Below are 25,852 nucleotides of genomic sequence, written 5' to 3'. Positions count from 1 at the left end.
CCAGCGATTGGTTTGTTTTAACCCAGTGAATGGGTTTTGTTAACCCAGCAATTGGTTTGTTTTAACCAGTTGGGTTAAATGTTTGCCCAACCTGCTGGGTATAGTTTTATTTAACTCAACTATAGTTTGTAAATTACTGTATTGCTTGCTTAAAATGAACCCAAGGTATGTTGGAAAATATCATTTATTAATATGTTTAATAAATCAACATTTATTCATAAGTTTAATTCATAATAATTATAGAATACAACCCAACTTATCTATCTATCTATCTATCTATCTATCTATCTATCTATCTATCTATCTATCTATCTATCTATCTATCTATCTATCTATCTATCTATCTATCTATCTATCTATCTATCTATCTATCTATCTATCTATCTATCTATCTATCTATCTATCAAATAATAGACATTCAGGTCTGAGGAAAACGCGCGGGAAAGAAGCATTGCTTTTGCCCCTCATGTCCTGCTGGACCAATGGGCGGTGATGATCCGCGTGCGCGCGCGCTCTCTGGCGAAGTGCACACGCGAGCAGCGCTGGTGTTGACGGTCCGTGAGTGGATTCTGCTTGAATAATATTACTGACCTACATCTCCGAGACAGGCCTGCACATTTGAGCAAAAATTTTGGTCGAAACGGCGAGAGAGAGAAACGAAACGGCAGGCAGGATGAGCAAAGTACAGGGCGGCATGAAATGTGTCAAATACCTTCTGTTCGTCTTCAACTTCATATTCTGGGTAAGTGCGAACAATACTGATGATATCTGAGTGATGATGTCACACATTCATGCTTTGATGTATAATGAAACTTACTAACTTAATGAATTTGCTGTCGCCTGTTTTTTTATTTGTTCTGTAGGATTCTTATTCTGTTTCGGGATAAATTTGTTTTTATTTCGCATGGTGCAGGTTTCTATGGACTATAACAACAGCAACACATTTAGGATGCCGATGTTTTTGTAAATTACAAGCAGGTGACAGATGTTGGCTCTGTCTTAATACCTAGTGAGCCGACTATCTGGAAAACACTTTTGAGCCTCATAGGCACGTGCAGACATTTTGAACATCACATGTGCATCAAGCACCCCTGAAGCCCCAAAATACTCTCTACTAGATAGACTGAGTAGGTTTTGAAACACAGCCACAATGTGCCTTTGGAAAGCTATGCGTTTATGTTTATGGGGTATTATAGGGAAGAATGGGGCAAGTTGCACTCTTTTTTCCTCTAGTAGTGAATATTTTTAAGTTAGATTTGACCGCATTGTTGTCACAATAGGAACTTGTTGTTTATTGACACAGATTTTAAAAGAGTACCTTATTTTGAAAAAGCCATTTTGTTTAATATTTATTATTATTTATTAATATTTATTATTAGTTGACTCTTGATTGAATAATTTCTGGTGTGTTTTTTATTGTTTACTTGTTTTGCATTTTAATTTGGATTTACAATATAATAATTTTAGTTTAGGACATTTTTTTTAACTATATGTTTGAAACATACAAAAAAACACACTCCTAGAGAATAGGCCCAGTCTCTCCCAGGAAAAACTGTTGCTTATTGTTTTTTTTTTTTTTTTGGCTCTTTATCAATCCACTTGCATTTTGGATAGTGTCCCAGTGTGTTTTATTTGGCTCCTAGAGTTGCCTACACCCCAGCAGCTGAGCGTATTTAACAGGCTGTCAGTTTGTTGTAACATTTTCGACAAAAGTCATGTAATATCCAGATAAACAGAATTGCTCTTATTTATTAAGGATACTTTGAGCGTGTGATGTGATTTCCTTCGGTCAAGTCTTAGTTCATATCCATTGATGATGATTACATATTTTCTAACAATTTTCTTCAGAAATAGGGTAAATTCAGGTTGATTGGGACACTTTTTCCAAGCCATCTCAATGGGAAAATGTGTCCCAATCACTCTGAATTCACCCCTATCATGTTTTATCCATCAAGATAATACATATCATAATCACACAGACATATTTTGTGCACCCTGTTTTTCAGTGTGCTTGAAATTGCCTTTATTTCCCTTAAATCATTTTCCCTTTTGCATTGTTTGCTAAATTTAATTTTCTTTCAAATAAGAAAATATTTCATTTTACTCATGTCCACAAAAATTCTGTCAACTATGTTACTAGCAGAACCAGACATGGCTTGTTATTGAAATTATGAGTGAAAATGGTGAAATTGTCAACTTTTACCTGTCAACTAATTTACCCTGGCCTGTAGAGCCAACTCTTGAATAACATAGTTATGGCCCTACTGTGTACTCTGATGATAATGAATTATTTGCATTGATTAGTTTTTATCATAATTTAAGCCTGTATGTGTCAGAGGAAACAGTGTTTATGTGAACATGAGCATGTGTGTACGTGCATGAGGGTGAATCAAAATGAGGAAGGATTAAGGGGTTTTTCCACAAATTTTACTAAATTAACTATTGTTTATTTGCAAATGAAAACATTCACTCTAAAAAGTAATTCAGAGGACCTGTTACCACAAATAAATACCTTAAATAAATGCATGGTTGCCAGTTAAAAATTCTAATTTATTGTTTTAATTCAACATTTTACATTGCAAACATTATTTTGTTGATTTCTATTGACATAATAATGATGATCATTAAATCAACTTAATATCAACTGTAACTTAAACTCAAATTTCTGCGTTAACTGAATTTTTAAAAAATAATTAAGTTGTAGTAACGTAATAAAATTGTATTGATAACTTCGGAAATTAACTTTGAAAATTGTGTTTATGCTACAAATTATTAAGTTCCTTCAACTCAGTGTAGCTTGTTGGTGGAACTTAAATTCACTCAAAGTTATCATAACTCAAAAAAAAAATTTGATTGATTGATCGATGCAAACTGTTGCATTATTTTTTTGTTTCTTGAGCCAACACATTATTTTAGAGTGTAAGAGATCTTCACATGTAAATGACTTGTCACTGTAACAATCAACTTTTACTTGCATCAACTATGTTTTTTTTTTTTTTTTTTTTTTTTTTTTACATTTTAAATATCTAGAATGCTGCTTCTGATATTCTTTCAGAGTATATTACATCCACATAGACTGGAGTTTTGCATAACATCTCTTAAAACTATCAAAATGATCGTCAAGGTAGATTTCTGATGAAAAAATATTCTTGTCCTTAATGACCGTGCTGGGAATTATACAGAAATAAATGCAAAAAATAAAATTATTTTAAAATAATCACTGTACAAATGGCAGAACAGACCAAAGAAACATTGCATATTTGAGTCACCTAAAGTGTAGCACTTAATAAGTGTATGTAGAGCCATACAGTTTGTCCATAACATTGGCAAACTCACCAGGTACAACATCTTTTATTTGTAATATCAAAATGGTGTTTAACAATTACGCTTGGCAGCTAGCCTAGCAGACAAGTTAAACTGATAAATAAAATATATAAACTGAAACCAACAGTTGGTTTATTAAGAAAGCATATTGTTTTTATACACGTTTCTGCTGATGTGAAATGTACCCTAAAATTATAGAATGACTCATATGTAAGTTTATTAATCATCATTCCACATGAATGTGACAAGTTTACTAAAAGTATCCTTTTTACCTTGTTTACTTGCAGTATGTAAGAAGCAAACAACATACATAATCCATCATAAGTGGCTTTGAAATTCCTCTGGCTGTGCAAACTGTTTTTAAGATGCAAGCTGCACACGCAGAATGGGCAAACCTTCAAAGCTAGTTCTCAAAGATCGGGTTACTATGGAAAGTTATTGAAAGTGTACCACCCCCTTATGCTGCATTCAGCACTCCTTTATTCACTGGGCTGCACTGAATTCTGAAGGGTGCATTGAAACTGAACTTTTTCTAGATAATGGTGCTGTCATTTCTTCAAAGACAAGGCCACATTGATGATTGCGTCACATGCAAAGTGGAGAGATAAGTAATTCTAGACTCAGATAATAATTTAACAGCATGTCCTGTAAGGTGGAACTCGGTTAAGTATTTTATAATTTTATGGTCTCGGTTGCATTTTACTCTTTATACTTTTATCAAACGAGTGATAAAACAATCCAGCCCAGTGCTATAAGCACATAAATTCACTACCGTCTAAAATGAAGGATATCATTGGTTTTCCTTGCATACTACTGATACTTAAAGGGTTGCAAAAATGAAAATTCTGTCATTAATTACTCACCCTCATTTGTTCTACACATGTAAGACCTTCGGTCATCTTTGGAACACAAATTAAGATATTTTTGATAAAATCCGATGGCTCAGTGACAGTGAGGCCAGCAAGACAATTAACACTTTCAGATGCCCAGAAAGCTACTAAAGACGTATTTAAAACACTTCATGTGACTATAGTGATTCAACTCTAATGTTATGAAGCGACGAGAATACTTTTTGTGCACCAAAAAAACCCTGAAATAACTTTATTCAGTAATATCTAGTGATGGATGTCGGGCAATTTGAAAACACTGCTTCATGAAGCTTCAAAGTTTTAAGAATCTTTTGTTTTTCAAATCAATGGTTCAGAGCGTGTATCAAACTGCCAAAGTCATGCCCCCCAGTGGTGAACCACTGAAATTTCAAAACTCTTATGACGTAACGAAGCCTCGTTTACTGAAATCACATGACTTTGGCAGTTTGATACATAACAACTGATTCAAAACAAAAGATTCGTAAAGCTTCGAAGCTTCATGAAGCAGTGTTTTGAAATCGCCCATCACTAGATATTATTAATTAAAGTTGTTTATTTCGTTTTTTTGGCGCACAAAAGTATTTTTGTCGGTTCATAACATTAAGGTTGAACCACTGTAGTCACATGAACTGTTTTAAATATGTCTTTAGTAGCTTTCTGGGCATTTGAAAGTGTTAATTGTCTTGCTGGCAATGCAGGCCTCACTGAGCCATCGGATTTTATCAAAAATATCTTAATTTGTGTTCTGAAGATGAACGAAGGTCTTACGGGTGTGGAACGACATGAGGGTGAGTAATTAATGACAGAATTTTCATTTTTGGGTGAACTAACCCTAGGGCTGCACAATTAATCAAATTTCTAATTGCGATTACGATTACGGATGCCACGATTTCGTTCAAAGGCATGATTACATAAAAAAAATCCACTTACATTATTCTGCATGTTTAAGAGGTGTTTAGAGCATGTTACGCTGTGAGAGGTGAATCACGACTACTTCAGAGTGTAAAAGGTCTAACCCAGCACAAAAGGAACTTTAGCAGTGACGCAAGTGTACGCTGATTGGTCGAACGAACGCGAAACACCAGCACTCGTCATTTTCAAAAAGCTGTGCACACAGCCTATATTTATATATGATATATTTACTCCACAAACTAACTCACATACAAACATGCAAAACAGTGATAGATGGACCTCTCAAACTTACACTCAGGAGAAAATCCAACACAACGTTGAGCAGAGCAAGCAAAACATGATTATGTATTTCTGCTCGTCAACCACACAGCAAAATCTGATAACTTTCATCTAATGTACTGTCTACTTTCTTTGTATAACTGTTCTATCTAATAACATATTAGACAGGACTGTTGAACAGATTGTAAACTAATGAAGATGGAGAATGCGAACACTGTGTGCTCAGGCTCTGGCTTAGCTGTGCCGTCAAAATAAAAGTCACAACAACAAGCGCAGTTTAAAGTTCCGACTGGCGGTGAAAATGGCCATAGTGAAACATTAGTTCTCTGGGAATCCCCCTGATGGCTGTTATAACTAAGTTCCTAAAACAACATGGTGCAAAAGCCCCTATTATTATTACATGCATATGTTTGCTTTTTTTATTTAAAGAAGAAACCAAATAGAATCAGGAAGAGTGTTTTTTGATGTCATTGACATAAGTGCCATTGGTTTTCATGTATCACCTGACCAGTTGTCTCAAGACATGGCCGCATATTAAAATCTAAGGAAAGATTATTAGTAGACAATACTTTGCCACTATTTTTATATTTTTATGGTGCTTTTTATCCTTTTAGTATAAATCACCATCTTGTTTTGCTGAATGGAAAAATGAAACTCAGCCTCAAACACTGTACTTTTGTTTTTTTGTGGTAAAGAAATATGATTTACATTTTTTAGATGCTTTTATCCAAAGCGACTTGGAAGGTTTATATTTTATCTGGCCATGCGTATAATGACATTGGTGTTGCTAGTTTTTTATACAGGGGTGGAATGATATGGTTGTAATTGATTGATTATAACATTTAGATTTTTAGCTAAATATGACTTTTTTTTTTTTTTTTTTTTTTTTTTAATATTTAATGCATAAGCCACCGGCTTGTATAATTTAATTATTGTTTTATAAGTATTATTTATATACTATTGTATTATATATTTTTAATTGCCTTTTATTTTTACTTTGATAAGTTTTAGTAATGTTGTTATATGCTTTTATTGTTTTTAATTTTATTTTTCTCTTTAGCTTTAATTTAGTTTTATTTCAGCTTTAGTGATTTTATTTCAGTTAATTGCCAAGGCCACATTTCTAATTTGCGTTAAAAATGTTTAAGGTAAGTCTGGATTTCAGCTTTATTTTAATGAAGGGTTTAAATGAAGTTCTTTTAAAGCCTCTTTTCGTTCTTTAGTCTCTGTTGCTCAAAACCACACAAAAGTCATAGGAACCATTCAAAGACCACATCACACTGTGATTTTGTTACTGCACTAATGGTCACATTAGATTGGCTTAGACGGTTAATGTAAGATGTAATGTAGGGCACAGTGGCGTCAGTCATTGGTTATCTGTAGAGTGGTTTCACTGCGCTGGACAGCAAGGCCTTTGTCTTTGAGAGGGCAGGCAAAAAAAGAAGTGGGTCGTTGTCCTGTGCAGTTTTATGTCCTGGTGTTGCATAGGGTGGGTATGAGGGGGCAGGGGATGGCACCGGGGGATGGTGGATGCTAGCAGGACAAGCCTGTCAGACTGGCACAGCCTGCCTGTTGATCATAGAGAAGGGCACCAAAGTAGACCACAGTGATCTGAAAAACTATTTGGATACTCAAGTTACACTTAAAAATGTAATTGCACACAAATAACTTTCATGATGCGAGACCTTTTGTCAAAATGTACTTAAATTCCCTTTGCAATAATCACCTGGTCCACAAAGATTATGCAGTCATTTCAATGGAAGCCCGTTTCTGCCACATAAGAAAAGTAATAAAAAACAGAAATTATGAAATGTAAAAAGTCAGTTGATATCAGCAATAAAATGATGAGATAAAAAGGTCATAATATGAAAAAAAATGTATCTAATAATTTGACTTTTTATCATAATTTTTGTCATAATTATGGTTTAATATTTCGAAATTGCAGATTGAGGCTTATTTAACTGTCAAGTCAAATTTATTTATATAGCGCTTTTAATATTTGTAATTGTTTCAAAGCAGCTTTACATATTAGAAGCACAGAAAATAGGGAAGTGGTTAAAAATAAGCTATACAAACAAGCGTGGTAATATGTAACATATACAAGATGCTGCTACATTAAGCCAATGTCGGCTGACTCCCAGGGGTGGAAAAAACCCCCTAGGAGAAAAACCCAGCGTGCTAACACTGGGAAAAAAGTCCTAGGAGGGGAAAAATACCCTTGGAAGATATATATAATATATGTAAATGGATATGGAGATCAAAATCTGAATTATACATTTTTATTATAGAGAATAAAAATAGATTATATATAAATATATGTAAGCGGATACGGGGATTCAAAATCTGAATTATAGATGCAGCCAGAAGTGGATCTGTAGGCCCATTGTCTCCTGGGCTACGTTGTAGTCAGGTCCAGACACAGGTTCTCCATCTGATCTGGATACGGCCTGGATCCAGCACCCGGCAAACCTCAGGATAAGCAGAGAGACAGATTTTAGCGTAGATGCCATTCTAAGCATACATTAACTAACTCACTGAAAAGGGTGAATATTTTTAAGCCTAAAATTTAGTGTTGTAGTACTCGAGACCGGTCTTAAGGCCATCATTTCCTTGGTCTTGACTGCATTTGTATACGGTCTTGCCCTGTTCTCAGACTGAGAGGGCTCGGGATTTTATTTCAAGACCAGTCAAGACCACAACAGCTGGGATATTGCCGGATTGCCATTGCATTGTTTTATTTATTTGTTAACATCATTAATGTGACTGGATGTAAAACGTCCTGCTTCAAAAGCGATCAATAACTTATTTCTAATTTAATTTATTTTGTTACTTTCGTGCCAGATCAGATATCAACAAGGGACTGTCAAAAATGTCACCAAAAGGAATACAAATTTCCACAAAAATCAAGATATGATTGCAAAAAAGTACTTGTATAAGATCTTGACATTTATAACGTATTATATAATCAAGCAATATTACGAGCAAGAGGGCTGTTTTCACAAATATAAGCACAATTGCAAACATGATAATAATTTTATACAAATGTTCAATAAACAATTTTATTTTTAAACATCAATCTCAAGAATATTTATGCATTTGTAATTGTACCAATTCAGATATAACTTCTGTGCCACCTCTGCAGTGTAAAGATGAATTTTGTTGTTAGTGATTTCATTTGATTGGTAACAGCTCTATATAGTGTGTTTTTTTTTTTGAGGAGAGCTAGTCTTGTCTTGGTCTTGACTCTGTCTTATCCCCCATAAGTCATGGTTTTGTCTTGGTTTCAACACACACTGGTCTTGGTCTCGATTTGGTCTCAGTTTAGGTGGTCTTGACTACAACACTACTAACATTTGCAAATCTAAATGTCTAGTAGGTTTCCCTTTGACTTGATAACTAGGAGGCAAAGGGACATTCTCTGGTGACCTTACAGATGGACAAAAGGTTGTTACCAGTATCACAATAAAGAACTTTATCTTACAGAATTACAATCAATGCTCTATTTTAGTCAAGGTTATTCTTCCAGTTACGGTGATGAGCAAAATGCAAAGTATCCTGTTCTAAAAGTCAAACCCTGCATTCATGTGTTTGTAACTAAATAGACTTATGCAGAATTTGAAGACATAGAGTAAGGATCAACAAAGGTCACAGAAACAGCATGAAGTGATTTTGTTTTTTCCCGTAAATGTGTTCCTGATTTGTTTCACTCTTGTTTCCAGCTGTCAGGCTCACTGGTGTTGGCTGTGGGATTATGGTTGAGGTTTGACCCAGACACGGCCAACCTCTTAGCCGAAAGTGATGCCCCTTATAACTTCTTCATTGGTGAGTCGCAAAAAAAATGCTAAAGCCCACATCAAATGTTTACATAACAGTTTTTGCAGTTTTCATAAACCTAAGCCAAAATATAGTGTCATGAAAGTGGACTTAAGGGTTTTTACCAGAGGAAACTGGCCAATAAATATCTGTTAAAAAAAAGGGACCAAAAGGGAAAAAACTGTTAAAAGGGACCATGTGACCAAAGTATAAAATGACCAACTACAGTTTCCTTTCTTTTTCTGTACCATTTAGGAGTGGGTTTATCTGAAATAGTTGATACTACAATAGTAGATAGAGATAAAGAAAAAAAACATGCAAGAAAAATAATTGCCAGTGTTATTTTAGTATTATTTATATACTATTGTAGTATGATTTATTAATATTGTTTAATTAGCTTTTATGTATATATTTTCAGTTTTTATTTTAACTTTAATATTTATATTTAGCTTTATTTTATTTTATTTTAGTACTTTATTTAGTACTATTCTATTTTAGTACTTTTTATTAGTACTTAGGAAATTCAAATTTTGTAATCAGAATTTCTGTCTCTATAAGAACTAAGAAAATACTTTGTAAACATGACAAAGGCAGACTGAATAAACCTTTGCCCCCTGGCATATAGCCAGCCAGTCAGATTAAAACAGTTTTTTTTTTTTTGTCCTATATAGATCAGACGGACAGTGAATAGTCAATAAATGCTTCTTGTGGTTGAACATGCTGTATATATGCCAAATGCACTACATCATGGGACAAATAGTATCATGTGGCATTTATTATGCTGCCATCATGTGTTATCAGAAATGTCCTATTTCCCACTTCTGAAGTCATGATTTAGAGCTCATTGCATTCAAGTGTTTTAATGTCGGAAAGAGCAGGAATCATGGAGGACACCAGGTTTATTCTTGCCTATTTGGGAAAATCTAATTAAAGCCAAAATGATTTTTTAGCATCCCATTCATTGACAACCATATAAACATTCACCTGCACGCTCTCTAGATTCTGGAATTTCAGGCAAATACAGGCTATTTTCACTGTTTATAAAACATACATTACACTTCAAATGATTATTTATATATGTAAATATGCACTAGTTTAAGGACAAGACAAGGCGATAAAAAATGAATGAAGCATACCTGTCACAGCAGCAATCGTTCTCCTCTCCATCGTGCTTATAGTTTATGGCCCGTCCAACTTGGGTATCAAAATGATCCCAGAGCGTTCTGGTGGTAAATACGACATGAGAGGGCGTTCATGTCCAATTTCTACCTGAGAAACTCATATTTAAGAATAATTCTGATAGCATGTGAAGACAGCATTAATTCTACCATGGTACGTTATCTATATTATCAATCACAATGTACAGAAACTGTCATAAAGAAACCCATACCTAACAGTTTCATAAATAAGCACAACACCAATGCCTATTAACAAAGCACCAGGCTCCAACAGCAATTTCGAGCTGAAATTTCCCATCTGCGTCATGGAGCCCTAATGGCCTCTGTAATGGCGTATCTGATATTGGTTTTAGCCATGATGAATGAGCAGGGACACCGATAGTTCTTGCTAATGGCTAAACCTGATTTCTCATAGGGGAAGGTGTGTAACTGGTGTCGGTGAATTATAAAAACGTAATTTCCCCTTTAGCTCTGGATTAGTCCCCAGAGCAGTTGTTTGCTGAGCTGCTGTTGGTTGGAAAGCTGGTCTTTCCGTATACCTCATTGGTCTTGTAGAGGAGTGGTGCAGTAATTTGTTTATTTAGAATGGTTAAGGATGTTGATAGGTGGTTTTAGAGCGGTATTTAAGGGCATTTATTTGCACATTAATAACCTGGTTTCCTGGTGTTTTTCAACTTGTGGCAGCAATGAGATGATCTATGTGAACTGCTGTACTGAGCTACATTTACACCTCTCATAATGGACAAACAACTTACATTTACATTTAGCAGACGCTTTTATCCAAAGCGACTTACAAATGAGAATAGTAGAATCAATCAAAACAACATGAGAACAACAGTACATAAGTGCTGTGTGAAGTCACAGTTATGACAGTAACGTGCTTGTAGCAAGGATTTTTTTTTTTTTAAATACACATAGATGGAAGAATAGAAATCAAGGTAAGTGCTACTATTACTTACTATTACAAATACTTTGCAAGTGCTAACCATTATTAAAACAAATTGCATTAATGGGGCTTGACATTATATGCTGAGACACTGATGTTGATCAGCACTGGTATAACCTAAAGCAGAAATGTTTCAATGATGTCTCGGCGACAGCCAATATGAAAAAGAAGAAGTGAGAGATGCTCTGTAGACTCATCTCTAGTACACCATAAGATAACAAGCATTTCCTGGCAACATGCTTATACTTGGAACAAACAGTTTCTACCCAGTAACAGAAGAAAATCACTTGGCAAACAACTATGTGCTATGAAGCTAATGTAGCAGATGCAGAGGACAAAAACAGGAAGCAAGATGAAGAATTCAGCAAAAATACAGTTATATCCTATGTTTTCTACTGTGTGTGTGTATATATATATATACACACACACACACACACACAAAACTAATAAGGTTTTTAGAAGTGTAAAAAAACATAATGGATATAATTAATTAATTTTGAAGTGTTATTACGTGTTTACAATGAGATTATGTGTTTTTTATAATCAATTAACATCTTTTGTCATTTTTTACAAGGTGGACAAAATTTGTCACCAAAATAGTCCTTTGGTTTAATCAAAATTTCGGATTACCGAATGACACTTTTGGTTATACCGAATGACGATATTTTCATACAATGCTAACAGATATCTAGCTAGCTAGCTAGCAAAAGGACAATTAAACATTTTCATATTTAGTACGAGTTTTTTTTAAATAAAACAACATTTTCCATGTTTTTATAGTGGTTGTACCGAATGACCTGATGTTTTAGGACATGTGTATGAGCAAGTGAAAACATGTATTTTTCAAATAGTTAAGAGAGAGTTAGTTACTTTGCTTCATGACCATGTTGTCCTTTGCAGGTGTCTGAATGATGTCACATCCTGTCACATGATACTAACTGCATGACTTGGTCCAAAATGATCCCTTTATATTGGTTACTCTGAATGACATCAATGAAATTCATTTTTCCAGACATTCTTTCTCATGACAAAGCAATGACTTCTACACATAATTTTAATACCATTTTACCATTTTAATACCATTAGAAATCATGCCAGAATAAAAAATATATACATTTATTACATTTTAAGATATTTTAATCACAAATGAAATGGCTGCATTGGCCTTTGGACGGTTAAACCGAATGACCTTTTCACACTTCAAAATCTTTAAAAGACCTTTATATGTAGCAAAATATAATTAAAACCAGTGTTGGGGAGTAGTTAACTACATGTAGAGGCACTACTAGTTTAACTACATTTTTCAGTATGTAGTTCAGCTACTTTTAAAACAGTGTAGCTTTTCCAGTAGTTAACTACATTTTCCAGCAAGTAGCGGTGTAGCGCAACCAAAAGCTACAAGCTACATTCCGTTTTGTGTTGCGTTCTGACGAGCTCATTCATGAAGCAGCACAGCGTCTTCAGATCACGAACTAAAATCATGCATTACTGCCATCTATTGTTATATAACGCATCTTGCGGCTTTATAAGTTCGTCAGCAGTTCATCGAGAAGAGATCGCCTGATAATTATGTAAAGTACAGGAGTGGGTTCACACTGCACGAATCGATTATTAAAGGTTATAAACATGATTAAAACGCTGTCTGTGTCGAAGACTTTAAGCACATACAGGTGAATAATAACCTTTTTAAATGGATTATTCTGCTTTATTGCAGTCTATATCAAATGTCTGCAAACTATATTATTGCAGTGGTGACCTGCCATAGCCTAATCTGTCCCGCCAGTTTTATAATGAACATAAGATCACTAACGCGGTGTTTTGAGTCATTGCACTGGCAAAGCATCCGTCAACTGAACAGAAAACAACAACACAGCTTAGTGCGCTGATCTAATAAAATGGGTTGCTCGGAATGTTCACGCGAGAAGCGCGTGATTCGCGTAGAGACATTTAAGATGTTAAGTCATTTTACAAATAATTGGAATAGAATTTCAAAAATATTGATCCAAAAATTCTAATATTTTTCTAGTCTGCATTTATGCTTATTTTTATTATTACACGTCTTTGTCCCGTGTTATGGTTATGGTAGCAATTTTGAGCGTGAATCCTGCATTTCTATGCTAGAAATCACTTCTGAAACTGCAGAGTGCAATTGGTCGTCGGTCCTCTCGCAGGAAAAACTTATAATACATTCAGAATTTTAATATATATAAAGCGTGCACAGAGAGTCAGTATGAGATATAGGAGTATTGACATTTGAGTAGCCTATACACATTTGAGTATTGTATTTTTTTTATATAGTTTACAAAATAAAACACTATGCTTTGAAATCATAATTGTAGTGCATTGCTTTGTTTAAACCCCAAACATCTTACTTAAACATTCTTCATTAACAGTTATCCAGTTATTTGTAATATGGTATGTCATTAAAAAAAAAGAAAAAAAAAAGTAGTTTCAATGTAGCTAGCTACTTTTTCAAAAGGGTAGCTTGACTGTAGTTTAACTACTTTAATTCATGAGTAGCTTGTAGCTTGTCAAACTACAGTTTCAGAGTAGCTTCCCCAACACTGATTAAAACCTTTTGGATTCAATAAAAGAGATCAAGTTGTACTACCTTACATATACTTTGGATGTCATATCTTTGTTTTTTATTATTATTAAGGACTTTGGACAAAAAATTGACCCATACTGTCTAAGTAAAGAGTTCTACCAGAAAGACTCGGGGAGGTAAGACAACCATATTTATTAACAATCAGCAAGCAAAATGTTTTAAGAACGTTCTTTGGCGTAGGCCCCGTCCATAGCTCAGATCCTAAATTTCCTGCCTGAAGATGAAGGCAGGGGCATAGCCAACCCCCTGGTAGGTATGGAGAGGGACCATCCTGGTGGTGGTGGGGAGGATGGAGGTGAAGGTTTGTGTCAGCATCTCAAACATGTGTCAGCAATCTTATATACTCCAAGTGCAAGATAATGATTGGTTAGCTCTAAACTAATTGGTGACGTAACCTTTAGTCTTCCTGGCAGAACTTACGCTAGAGCTTTAATTTCCTGATGAAATGATTCTGATAAAATTCACTTTATACTGTATGTGAAAATTGTCACATTTAAAATGTGTGTATGTATATGTATATATATATATATATATATATATATATATATATATATATATATATATATATATATATATATATATATATATACTTTCTGCATTTTACTTTTGTATTATTAGTTTATTAATAATGGACCCCCAAACAGTAGTTATTTTATACTCTGCCTGGTGCTAAGGTTAATAGTTCCTATGGGTGCTGTATTTGGTTGAAAATATTTATTTCTTTTTTGCATCATATATTAGCAGTTGCTGTATTGTGTAATTTATCATCCTGTAACAATCCATTTTATAATTCCAGTTGACGGCATGTGATCTTCCAGTAAACATCTTTGCAGAAGACTCAGGGCTTTCCATTTGCTCATCTTTTTGCTGTTGTTGTTCTTGCATTATTGGTAAACAACAATTGCCCATTTTCCGTGCTCTCAAGCAGTGACCAGCTGAATTGACATGGCATGTTGAAGAGAGAGCTCTCTGCCCATTTAGAGATGTTCAGTGTTTATAGTTTAAGGAGAGCAGGAGGGCTGTTTATATGAAATGCCAGCATGTTTTCCATCCATTTGGCAATTAGAAAGTCAAGAGTAGTGGGGGCTTGGTGTTTTTAGCTGGCTGAACTCACAGAGGACTCATGTCAAATCTCCTTTGTCCTGTCCTCGGAAAACAACATTATTTTCTCCCTTGGGGATTAATTATTGTGGGTTGTGATGCTTGCCTTCCTTTAGCCTTAATAAAACCTCAGCAAAGCTTCAGCGTTGTGGTTTTTGGCAAGCCTTTTGGCCTTCTTGACTCCTTTGAGGATGGAAATGTCAGTGGAGTCATATCTGAAATGTAAACCTGTGTTTAAGAGTGGAAACTTGTTTGAAACGCTATGTGCAGTTGGCTTTTAATTCATAGTCTGGCATTAAACAACAGGGATTGTAGCATATTTAGCTGCGTTTAGCTTCACCAGGCACTCAGATTTTGCTGTAGTTTATCTTTTTCCATTAATTAGTATGGCTCTAGCTTGCCTAAAGTGGCAAGGGAAAGCAGCTGTTCGCGAGGGAGATTGCGCCATCCTAGCAATGGCAGTCTCAAGTGAGTGTGGCACAGCAGACGTGTCAGCGCCCTGAGTCTGGGGTGGCTGAATTGTTGCTATGGTGAGATAATTGGCAAGAAGAGGAGAATGACAACAGGATCATGAAGATCCCGTAATCATGAATGTCCAAAATAGGCCTGAAATGTTATGTCTTTAAGTACAGTTTCACATTCTCTGAAGAAAATTAGAGCGCTGTTTGCTCATGCAAAACCTTCCGCCACAACGCGTAACTGTTTTAGATGGTTGTTTATCAGTTTATATATGACAATATTACCATTTTATGTATGAAAGACCATTTTGATATATAATATATATATATAATACAGTCAAACCAACAATTATTCAGACACTAGTTATAATTTTTTATATATTTTTACTAGTGGGGATAGCAAAATAAAGTAAACTGTTACATATTATACCCAAAAAAGTCTTCATACAGTGGACTACCAGTAAAATTGATAAAAAATTTGGGACCAAAAATTATTCAGACACTTTGACCTGACCATGTTTTGCTTGTTATCCGTGTTATCCGACATAATTAAGATAAATTTTTTTCTGACACAGTTTTAACTGTGATTTTGTCATATTTTATTACCATTTTTTTAAACTAAAGTGAATAAACTGTAATAATGAATGAAATTTTCAAGGTGTCTGAATAAAAATTTATAATAATAATAATTCTTATTATAATTATTCAACTTATAAATGATTAACAACTTTGCACAAATGTAATGTAATAAATTAATAATAATAATAATAATAATAATAATAATAATAAGTATTATTATTTTTTATTATATCATATTTGTGCAAAGTTGTTTTGCAATCTAAAAACAATATAATCAGTTGTTATTTTCAGTTATTATTGTTATATTGTGAAATATTATATTGAAATATTATTAATATTTTGTGAAAAATTAATATAATATAATATAATTTAATATTTTTAGTTTGTTTGTCTAATAATAATGCAGTCTATGTGTTAGTTAGATTATTTATTATTAATAATAAAATATTCATAATGTATATTATGTTTTATTACTCTATCATTTAATCAAAAAGCATACATAAATTATAACATCTGGTCTGTTTTTATCAATTTAAAAAATTAAGATCATAAAACAACTTTATTTAGATGCATAAATATAATGGGAATAACAAAAATACTGTTCTAAAAACTGTATTAGATCTTAGATCATTTCTGCAGAATGCATCTTTTCTTAGAGCATTAAGTGGATAAAACTAGTTAAGTGCAAACGGCCCTGATCTTTCTTGAATTTTCTGAACACTGAACCGAATCCATAAAATCTGAACCTTTCTTAACAGGTGACTGTGTGATCGAGAACCAATGAAATCAGCTGCAGGGCAAGGTTTGCGCTTAACAGTTTTGAGAAAAATAATCATGACGGTAAATACGATTAGGGCCTCGGAGCAGTGGTTGAGCTTGTGGTGTCTGTATGTGTTGTGCACACAAAGACTGTTTGTTTCTGTTGAGCTGAGGCCTTTGACACTGTGGTTGTTGGAGATACTTGAGGAGGTGCATTTCAAACATTATCAATCTTCTCACTTCCCTGCATAGATGATGAAAAACACAAGAACTGTGTTTTTTTGTGGGATTGTAGTTTACATTGAGTGGGAAACTACCTAACGCGTAAGGGTGATTTTGATTTTTAACATCTGTCAGGAAATGCCTACAGAACCTTTATAAAATTAGCATCAGTTGCTTTCACTCTCAGTCATCTAAAAGTACACCTGGGTCCACATTCATTTGTTTTCCATCAGGTTAAAAACCACTGTATTTATAGTATATGAGCACATTGACAGTTAAAAATTACTAAATGATTTAATTACCTATGCATGTTCTGCCATCATCTGGTCATATAGTGAACTGCATGCTGGGTTATTCAAGTATTCAAGTTCAACTGAAAATGGACTTACTTTGAACATTACACTATATTCTGTCCTTCCCGCAGCGGTGTACATCTTGATCGGAGCAGGAGGTGTCATGATGTTGGTGGGGTTCTTTGGATGCTTTGGGGCCGTGAGAGAGTCACAGTGTCTTCTGGGATCGGTGGGTAAGAACTAGAGGTCTTCTCGGGTCCTAAGATTTGTACGCGACTTGAATCGACTCGAATCACTTCTTACCCAAGTCCGACATGCATAAATTAATTAAGAAAAGAAAAAAACCTGACCCAAGACAGACCCGATGGCAAATTTTTTCAAACCTGACTGGACCTGAATGTAAAAGAGTCAGCGATGTCTGCACATGCCTGCAGCACCTCCATATTGGTGGAGTGGGGACTTTTTCAACCGGGTATGACACAGACCAAAATAAGAGACAGCAAATAAGAAACACAATGCCAGGCGTAGATTTAAAAATATTCCTTCTTATTTAGTAGATCCTCTGATCCTTCTTAGTAACATTTACGTTGGCTATGGTTAAGCCACGTTGTCAGTTAATGAAGACTAGAGTGATCAAAATAGAGCAAATCACCTTTTGGCACTTTAAATAACTACTAGGTGGTGACAAGTGACTGTTAAAAATGTATTTGTCATTGAATTATTCATTCAAAAGATTCATTCAAAACACTGATTCATCCAGTGATGAAACAAGTATTTATTAATGCGTCATTGAATTCATTTAAAACCATTTTTTAAATAATTAATTCAAATTGATTTAACATTTTTCCAGCAATTAATATTTTGTCTGAACCTCTAATAAATTACATGTTATTTTGTTTTGTTGTAGATTCAGAATCATGGGAGAATCGCAATCTCTATTTGAAACCAAAAAATCGTGATTCTCAATTTATCCAGAATCGTGCAACTCTAATGTAGACTATAGCTTCTTTAAGGATGTGTTCACACTTGGCGTGTTTGGTTCGATTAAAATGAACCCTGGTGCGATTGCTCTGTTAGTGTGGTTCATTTGGATAAGTGTGAACGCTGCCATCTGAATCCTGATGCACACCAAACAAGTGGGCTGAAACCATTGAAAAAACGGGTCTCGGTCCGCTTCCAAACAAACTCCGGTGTGTTTCGAATTAAATATGAACACAACATGGACCAAAGATGACATGATTTCACAAGATGCGACCCTAAAAAGGACAGAATGCTCAAGCATACCAGTTTTTTTTTTTTTTTTTTTTTTTTTGTCATAGTCGCGATGTTGCCCAACACAGTTCGGTACAGGCATCCTTGCAGAGGATCTTCATTTGTGTGTGTGATGGAGGGATTCCTGCCGCTGTTTTAACTCCTTTACACATTTTATAAGCTCTTCACGAGTTGTCAGCTCCATCATATTCAGTACTATCATATGAACGCACATACTGTACAGCGAGCGCATTTAGCCCAGCACACAGCATCGTTTTGGATGTTCCGTTGCAAAATATATGTCATAAAAGCTGTTTTTATTTTTATTTTGTACCTTTAGGTTCGGTGTTAAAAAATACAGTGTGAACACTAAGCGAACTAAGAATGTATTGTTTTCTTTTTTTGGTCCGGACCAAAAGAACCAAGAGAACCGAACTACAAGTGTGAATGTATGTAAAAAATGCATGTCAAAAATTTGTGAAAATGTTTTCTGAAAATTTTCACAAACTGTTTTGTTTGAGGAAAAACACCAAAATATAAAGTTATGGTTTCATTTTTGTTAATTTGATTAAGCTGCATATAGATGGTTTTCTGTAATTGATGTCTGGTTACTTACGGTAAATCATTTATCCTCTGGGGCGAGCAATTCCAATTATATGAATGTTAATATTAATCATTCATTTAAAAGTACCCAAGACCCAAGGCTAATAATATCACACCCGACCCACGTCCGAGGCACTTGTCAAAGTTTGGACTCGAGCCAGCTCGGGTTTAGGCTCAGACCTTGGGTTTTCGGAACAAAGTGGACCAGTGAAGACCTCTAGTATGAACTAAATGCACTGATACACAATCCTGATCTGCTGCCTACTGGCCTTTTAAGTTACTCTAAAAAAGTAATTAATTACTAGCTACATAATTACAATTTCATGTTGACTTTCTATTGACTTTAAATGATTCTACAGTGATTTAATTTGGGTTAGAATTAATAACCTTCTTGATATCCTGTTGCAGTTAGTATTGAAAAACTAAAGTGAAGTCTCTTTTGTACTTTCTAGTTTTTTGCTTGCCTTCTGGTGATCTTTGGTGCAGAGGTCGCTGCCGGAGTCTTTGGCTTTTTGAATAAGGAAAAGGTATTTCATGCACTGTGTCAATCTTTTTATTGAGCATGAATATGAAATTAACTGTCACATGTGTTTCTAGATCATTGAGGATGTAAAAAACTACTATGAGACTGCTTTGAGAAATAACAACGAGACTATTGCCTCCATGTATCACGATGTGGTCAGTCAAGCATTTGATTTACAAACACACTGTTAGTAAATGATCCGTGGCCCTAGTGTCTGTGTTGCCGTAATGTCTGTTCTTATTTCACAGCTGCAGTGCTGTGGGACTGAATCCTCTCGCCCTCCTGAACTGTGCACTGTAGACAGTCCTGAAAAGGTATGTTAAAATGCACCATCTGATCTTTTATTGCTTATGTGAAAGAGCTCAATATCATTTCACCTCTGAACAACATAATTCACATGTTCCAATGCCAGGTGATTTGAGATGATTTGCCATCCATAATTATTTCTGTATAGGCCATGAAGCTCTATTATTTTGCATTATTTTATTTTTAAAAAATGTGTCCGTTTTATGTTTTTCTCATTTATATTTGCAGTGCAGTCTATCATGTGACCTAACCAGGCTAAATGCAATAAAAGCAAACAAAAGTGATTGTTCTAACCAGCCACAATGAGCAACAGGACATTTTAACTGTGGCCCCGCCCACAGTTAAATCACATTGGTCCAAAATATCAGATGCGTCTGATTCGCTGAAAATGTTGTGTCTGTCTGCATTGCTTTTGTCTTTCCCTGCCAGCATTTTCTAAAGTTGCCAGCCAACAGCAGCATTTATTTTTATCATATTCACAAAACTTTCATGGCCGCCAAGCTTTTAAACAACAACAACAAAAAAATTTTTATTCTAGCTTCATTGATTTTTTTTTCTTTTTTTTTTCCAACACCTTGAATGTGGGTAAAAAAAACAAAACAGCATTTAGAACAAAAAGCTAAAAGATTTTTTTAACTAAAAGTATACGTTTTGGGCTCGTCATTTCATTTGGTAACGTTAGGCAGTTTTGATTTATATGCTATTGAATGTTTGATGATCACGTTAGCTTACTTGTGCATAACCAAAGTCTATCAAGTCTTCCAGTTTACACAGATCATCTTTGCTTGTTTTTGGATCCAGAGATGCTGTACTATTTCAGAAGATGTGTAACAGCGCCCCCTACCGTATAACAGTGAAAACACGGATTGCCAGAAAAACTTGTCAATGGCAGGAAAAGTGTGGACAGATAAACTACTTGTTCACACCTGGTTATATTGTCTAGTAAATGCATTTTATTTACTCTCGCTAAGCTTTTCTGAATTTTTTCTATTTATTTTACTTTTAACAAGCTTTTCATCCTTCCTGTTATTTTATTATGTGTGTCACCAATCTTGATATCATACATAGCACTCTTAGACTCATAGGAAGGACACTGTTGTATTAATTATCCCCCCCAACCTCCAACTAATCATACACACATTTCTACAATCCTTAACTGCATGAAAAGATTTGGTCTTACCAAGGATTGAGAGCGTTGTATGAAGATCAGTGGTTTCAAGGTGGAGTCCGCACCAGCTCAGTCAGGGTCCGGTGCTCTTGAGGAGTAAAGTAATTGCAGGTTCAGATAATAGTCTTATGTAAAAAAGTAATTTCACTCTGAGTCTTGTTTAGAAAAGTTTACGAATCGCCAAATACAATGGCTTCGGTTTAATAACAAGATACAGAAATAAAAAATTACAAAGAACATAAAAGCGAGTAAAGTCTTCACCCGGGGTGTGGCAATCTTCTGTTGTACAACTTCCAATATAGAGTCTAAACACATCCTCCTTCCTGACTCAAAAACATCTCCTTGTTTGTTAGAGTACAAGATACAGAGGTCATATACGGGTTACACACGTGCAGCACGTCTTAACATATTTTCTAACTTAAACTCAACGACTTTCATATTAAACATTCTAGTTCTGCAAAGAGGCATATAGCTTGTATTAAAAATACACATTTCGATTAACCTGCAGTAAAAAACACATGTTAGCCTTGCATTAGTTCTTAATACTTCCCCTTTCTGCAACTAAAGCATACACTGTCGTTAGCTCTGCTTGTCACTTCTAAGAAAAAAAAGAAAATGTAGAAGAAACAAAAATACATATTGGCCATTCTAAATGTTGACGTCTTTGGCCTTTAACTATAATACTCAGACTCAACCGGCGCTGAAGCTTTTATATTCAAAGCCTCAACCTCGTTTGTGATCTGTTACAAGTCACACATAAAAGTATTCAACATACATGATTGTTTAATAAGCATGATCAATCTCAAATTAATTCTTTGCTGTTGTCTCAATAATTGAAGCATTTCCTTGGCCTTCGGATCCATCTTCATTCCTTCCACTCTCGTGGTTCCCATTCAGTCGGTCACGTTCGACGTACGTCGGACAGACCGACGAATAGGAATCTCGCTAGAGAGGCCAATCTACTTCGAGTGTAACTAAACGAGCCAATGCACATTGGCATGCAATCATATGCATCAGCTGCTCGCCTCACAGCGCGGGTATATAATGAGCAGCAGGTGCGTTGCATCTTCAGGTTTTCGCTGAGGAGCCGAACGGTGTTTGTTCCTGTTCTCTGCAAGCGAGTGTCTGCTAGAAGACGAGTCAAGCTTTTTGGTTGAACTTCTCTTTTTTTCCGAGTGCGGGCGAACAGCACAGCAGCGGGGTCGACGTCCTCTCTTTTTCTGTTTCGTTTGCCGTTTTTGAGCAAATAGCTGTTTGACAGCGTCAGAAGGCTGTTCTCACGGCCGGTACGGTGCGCTTTTGAGCGCTGAAAAGCCGTTTTTACGGCTGGTAAGAGTGAGCGCCTTCAAAGAGAGAGAAAGCACATGACAGGCTGCACACAATCCCTGTCTGTTGCGGTGGCCGTTCCCCTGCGTGCTTCAGCACTTCTAAAAGAGTAAAGTCCCTGAAAGAGCTTACACAAGTAGATTCGCGTCTTTTTAAAGACGACATCCTACTTGTGTTTCTGGATGCGATCGTTCCTGTCCTCACTGACGGCCACGATCACCGTTTCGCATGTCTGGGCGCGTGCTGAAATGATGTTCGTGGGTGTTCATGTTTTCATATGAGAACATGATCACGTCGACACGCCGGTCGTGACTCTTCTTTCTCCGGGAAGCTTGAGTCCCCTCTGTTGTTGGCCAGCTGCCGCTTGTGTGTAAAAGCACAGCCGCGGCTCTGCCCGACACTCTGGGAGACCGCGGAGATCAGCGAGAGCAAACCTCTCGCTCCTCTGCGTGTCGTGTGCCGTCGAGCTGCCGGGCTGCAGCGCGGGTTGTCACGGCAACCCAGCGCTCGCTCGGCGCTCTAGATGCGCGGTTCTCTTGCGTAATCTCCATTGTAGCGCCCTCTCTGGTGCACCAGAAGAGGTCTACTTTGCTGATATGGCTTGGGTGACATGAGGTTGAGGGGTTCCTTCGGGGAACCAACCCCCTAGGGCCCCTCCCTCTCTAGCGCATTGCAAGCTGTGCAGTTTCTGGATTGGATTGCTGGTCCTTTTCATAGGGGAACCTAGCATTTCATTCAGAGCTCCAGCTGAGGGACAGACGTCGATTGCAGCATCGGAGAGAGTGCTGTTATGCTCTGGAAATGAGGGTGACGCTGCCCACTGTAATGGTGTGTGCTTATGCTGACTCAGATTCAGAGTTTACAGCCATGCTTTCCTGGGTCTTCCAGATGTGCATGGAAAACTTGGCAGTATGGGGGTATATTGGTGCCATAAATATGGAATGCCAAAGGTGCCAATCTGCATAAGTTTTTCCTCTCTCACTACCCTCTTGGATGGGGTGGCTGTACACAGACCACACCCACCCTGCATGTGAGGCCAAGGCACTCTTTTTGCATGAGGGTAGTTCTGTGCTGGGGTTGAGCTGCGCTTGTTGACTAACCGTGATCAAAGTCACGGCGCAGGCCCTCAGCCAGACGATGTCCACCTCCGTGGTCCAGAAGTGCCCCCTGGCTTACCTTGTGAGGTGTGAGAGGTTGTCAAGCTAAATGCTTTCTCAATGCTCCCATCTTACGAGGTGGCCTTTCGGTGACACTGTCGAGGACTGAGCCCAGCGGTTCTCCTCAGTTAGTAGCGGATAGGGGAGCTTCCCATGACAAACCATTGAGTTCCTCTTGGGCTGCCCCTCAGTCTGCTCGTCGCCAAGGGTGTCGTCCCCTGCAAGAAACTCCGGCCCAGCAGGCTCTGCTGTATCCATTGCGGGGAGATGACGCCTCCCGTCTCTGCAGCTGTTTAACTGGTTGGTGAGAATCACCCCTGAGATGGGCGACCCAGAGATGGGTGGGGCTGCTCTTCCACCCCTGGAGGAGGGCCAGGTGGTAAATCCTTTATTAGGTTTGTTTCTGTTCCGCCACTGACCCAAGAGGCAGCGGTACCCAAATTTTAAAGAGCAGTTCCTCCATTTCCAGGTCTGAAGAGGGTTTGGAGAGCAGTGGGAGGAGAAAAACCTCACCACTCTCATCCCCCTCTTCTGTCGCCAGCGGACAGCAGCGAGCAGCGGGCAGCCAAAGCCTCGACTGCTCCCTCTGTCCATCCGTGGAGCCAGGTAAGTGTTGCCTAGCACACTGTGACGCCGCTTCGGGCCGCCTCACAAAGAGAGCCCCCCGAGCCGCGTCCCTGTGTTCCACCTCGCTGCCCTGCTGCGGGTACACCGGTGGTCCCTTTGGTCCTGCTTGTACGGTCTGAGCGAGCCGGGTTAGCGCTCCCCAGTCCGTCTCGCTGGCTCCTTCGGACCATCAGGATCGGCTTTGCGATTCAGTTCGCCCGGCTCCCCCCCCCCCCAAGTTCAGGGACGTCCTCTTCACTACAGTGAAAGATGCCGATGCCCCTGTCCTGCGTGCGGAGATCGCAGTCCTACTGGTGAAGGACGCGATAGAGCCGGTCCCTCCAGCCGATTTGAGGTCGGGGTTCTACAGCCCCTACTTCATTGTACCCAAGAAAAGCGGCGGGTTACGACCGATCTTGGACCTGCGAGTTTTGAATCGGAGCCTCCACAAGCTACCATTCAAAATGCTCACGCAGAAACGCATTTTCGAGTGCATTCGTCCCCGAGATTGGTTTGCAGCGATAGACCTGAAGGACGCGTACTTCCATGTTTCAATTCTTCCGCGACACAGGCCATTCCTGAGATTCGCGTTCGAAGGTCGAGCATATCAGTACAGAGTCCTACCCTTCGGGCTGGCCCTGTCTCCCCGCGTCTTCACGAAAGTCGTGGAGGGAGCCCTTGTTCCCATGAGAGAACAGGGTGTTCGCATTCTCAACTATCTCGACGACTGGCTCATTCTAGCACAGTCCCGGGATCAGTTGTGCAAACACAGGGATTTGGTGCTCAGACACCTCAGCCAGTTGGGGCTTCAGGTCAACTGGGAAAAGAGCAAACTCGCCCCGGTGCAGAGGATCTCTTTTCTCGGTATGGAGTTGGATTTGGTCGAGCAGATAGCACGCCTCACAGAGGAACGTGCTCGGTCAGTGTTGAACTGCCTGAATACATTCAATGGCAGGACAGCGGTCCCACTGAAGTTCTTTCAGAGGCTCCTGGGGCATATGGCGGCTGCTGCGGCTGTAACACCGCTCGGTCTGCTTCATATGAGACCGCTTCAGCACTGGCTTCACGGCCGAGTCCCGAGATGGGCGTGGCAGCGCGGCACATTCCGGGTGCCAATCACTCAGGAGTGCCGCCGAACCTTCAGTCCGTGGTCGGACCCCTTGTTTCTTCGGGCAGGAGTGCCCCTAGAACAGGTGTCCCGGCATGCTGTGGTGTTCACAGATGCTTCTGCCACCGGCTGGGGTGCCACGTAATACGGGCATGCAGTCTCAGGGGTTTGGACGGGACCCCATCTGCATTGGCACATCAATTGCCTCGAGTTGCTGGCAGTACGCCTTGCTCTGAGCCGCCTCAAAGGCCTGCTTCAGGGCAAGCATGTACTGGTCCGTATGGACAACACTGCGACCGTTGCATACATCAACCGTCAAGGTGGTCTACGCTCCCGTCGCATGTCACAACTCGCCCGCCATCTCCTCCTGTGGAGTCGGAAGCATCTGAGGTCGCTTCGCGCCATTCATGTCTCCGGTGTGCTCAACCGTGTGGCCGACGAGCTATCACGAGCTACGCTGCCA

The 25,852-nt window shown here is 37.9% G+C and overlaps 1 protein-coding gene across 1 annotated transcript in view; it reads left to right on the top strand.

Moving 5' to 3' along the window:
- The first annotated feature begins 537 nt into the window (after positions 1-537).
- tspan2a (tetraspanin 2a) overlaps positions 538-25,852 on the top strand; it is a 34,405-nt gene continuing 9,090 nt past the window's right edge. Inside the window, exons 1-6 of the mRNA XM_067372848.1 lie at positions 538-742; positions 9,104-9,206; positions 17,473-17,570; positions 19,648-19,722; positions 19,793-19,873; positions 19,967-20,032. Of these exons, the coding sequence (XP_067228949.1) occupies positions 674-742; positions 9,104-9,206; positions 17,473-17,570; positions 19,648-19,722; positions 19,793-19,873; positions 19,967-20,032 (492 nt within the window). The 5' untranslated portion in view covers positions 538-673. The remainder of the gene's footprint in view (positions 743-9,103; positions 9,207-17,472; positions 17,571-19,647; positions 19,723-19,792; positions 19,874-19,966; positions 20,033-25,852) is intronic.

The sequence above is a fragment of the Chanodichthys erythropterus genome, chromosome 21 (genome assembly GCF_024489055.1).
Source record: "Chanodichthys erythropterus isolate Z2021 chromosome 21, ASM2448905v1, whole genome shotgun sequence".
In the NCBI taxonomy this organism is placed as follows: Eukaryota; Metazoa; Chordata; class Actinopteri; order Cypriniformes; family Xenocyprididae; genus Chanodichthys; species Chanodichthys erythropterus.
This window is presented reverse-complemented; position numbering and strand designations above follow the sequence as displayed.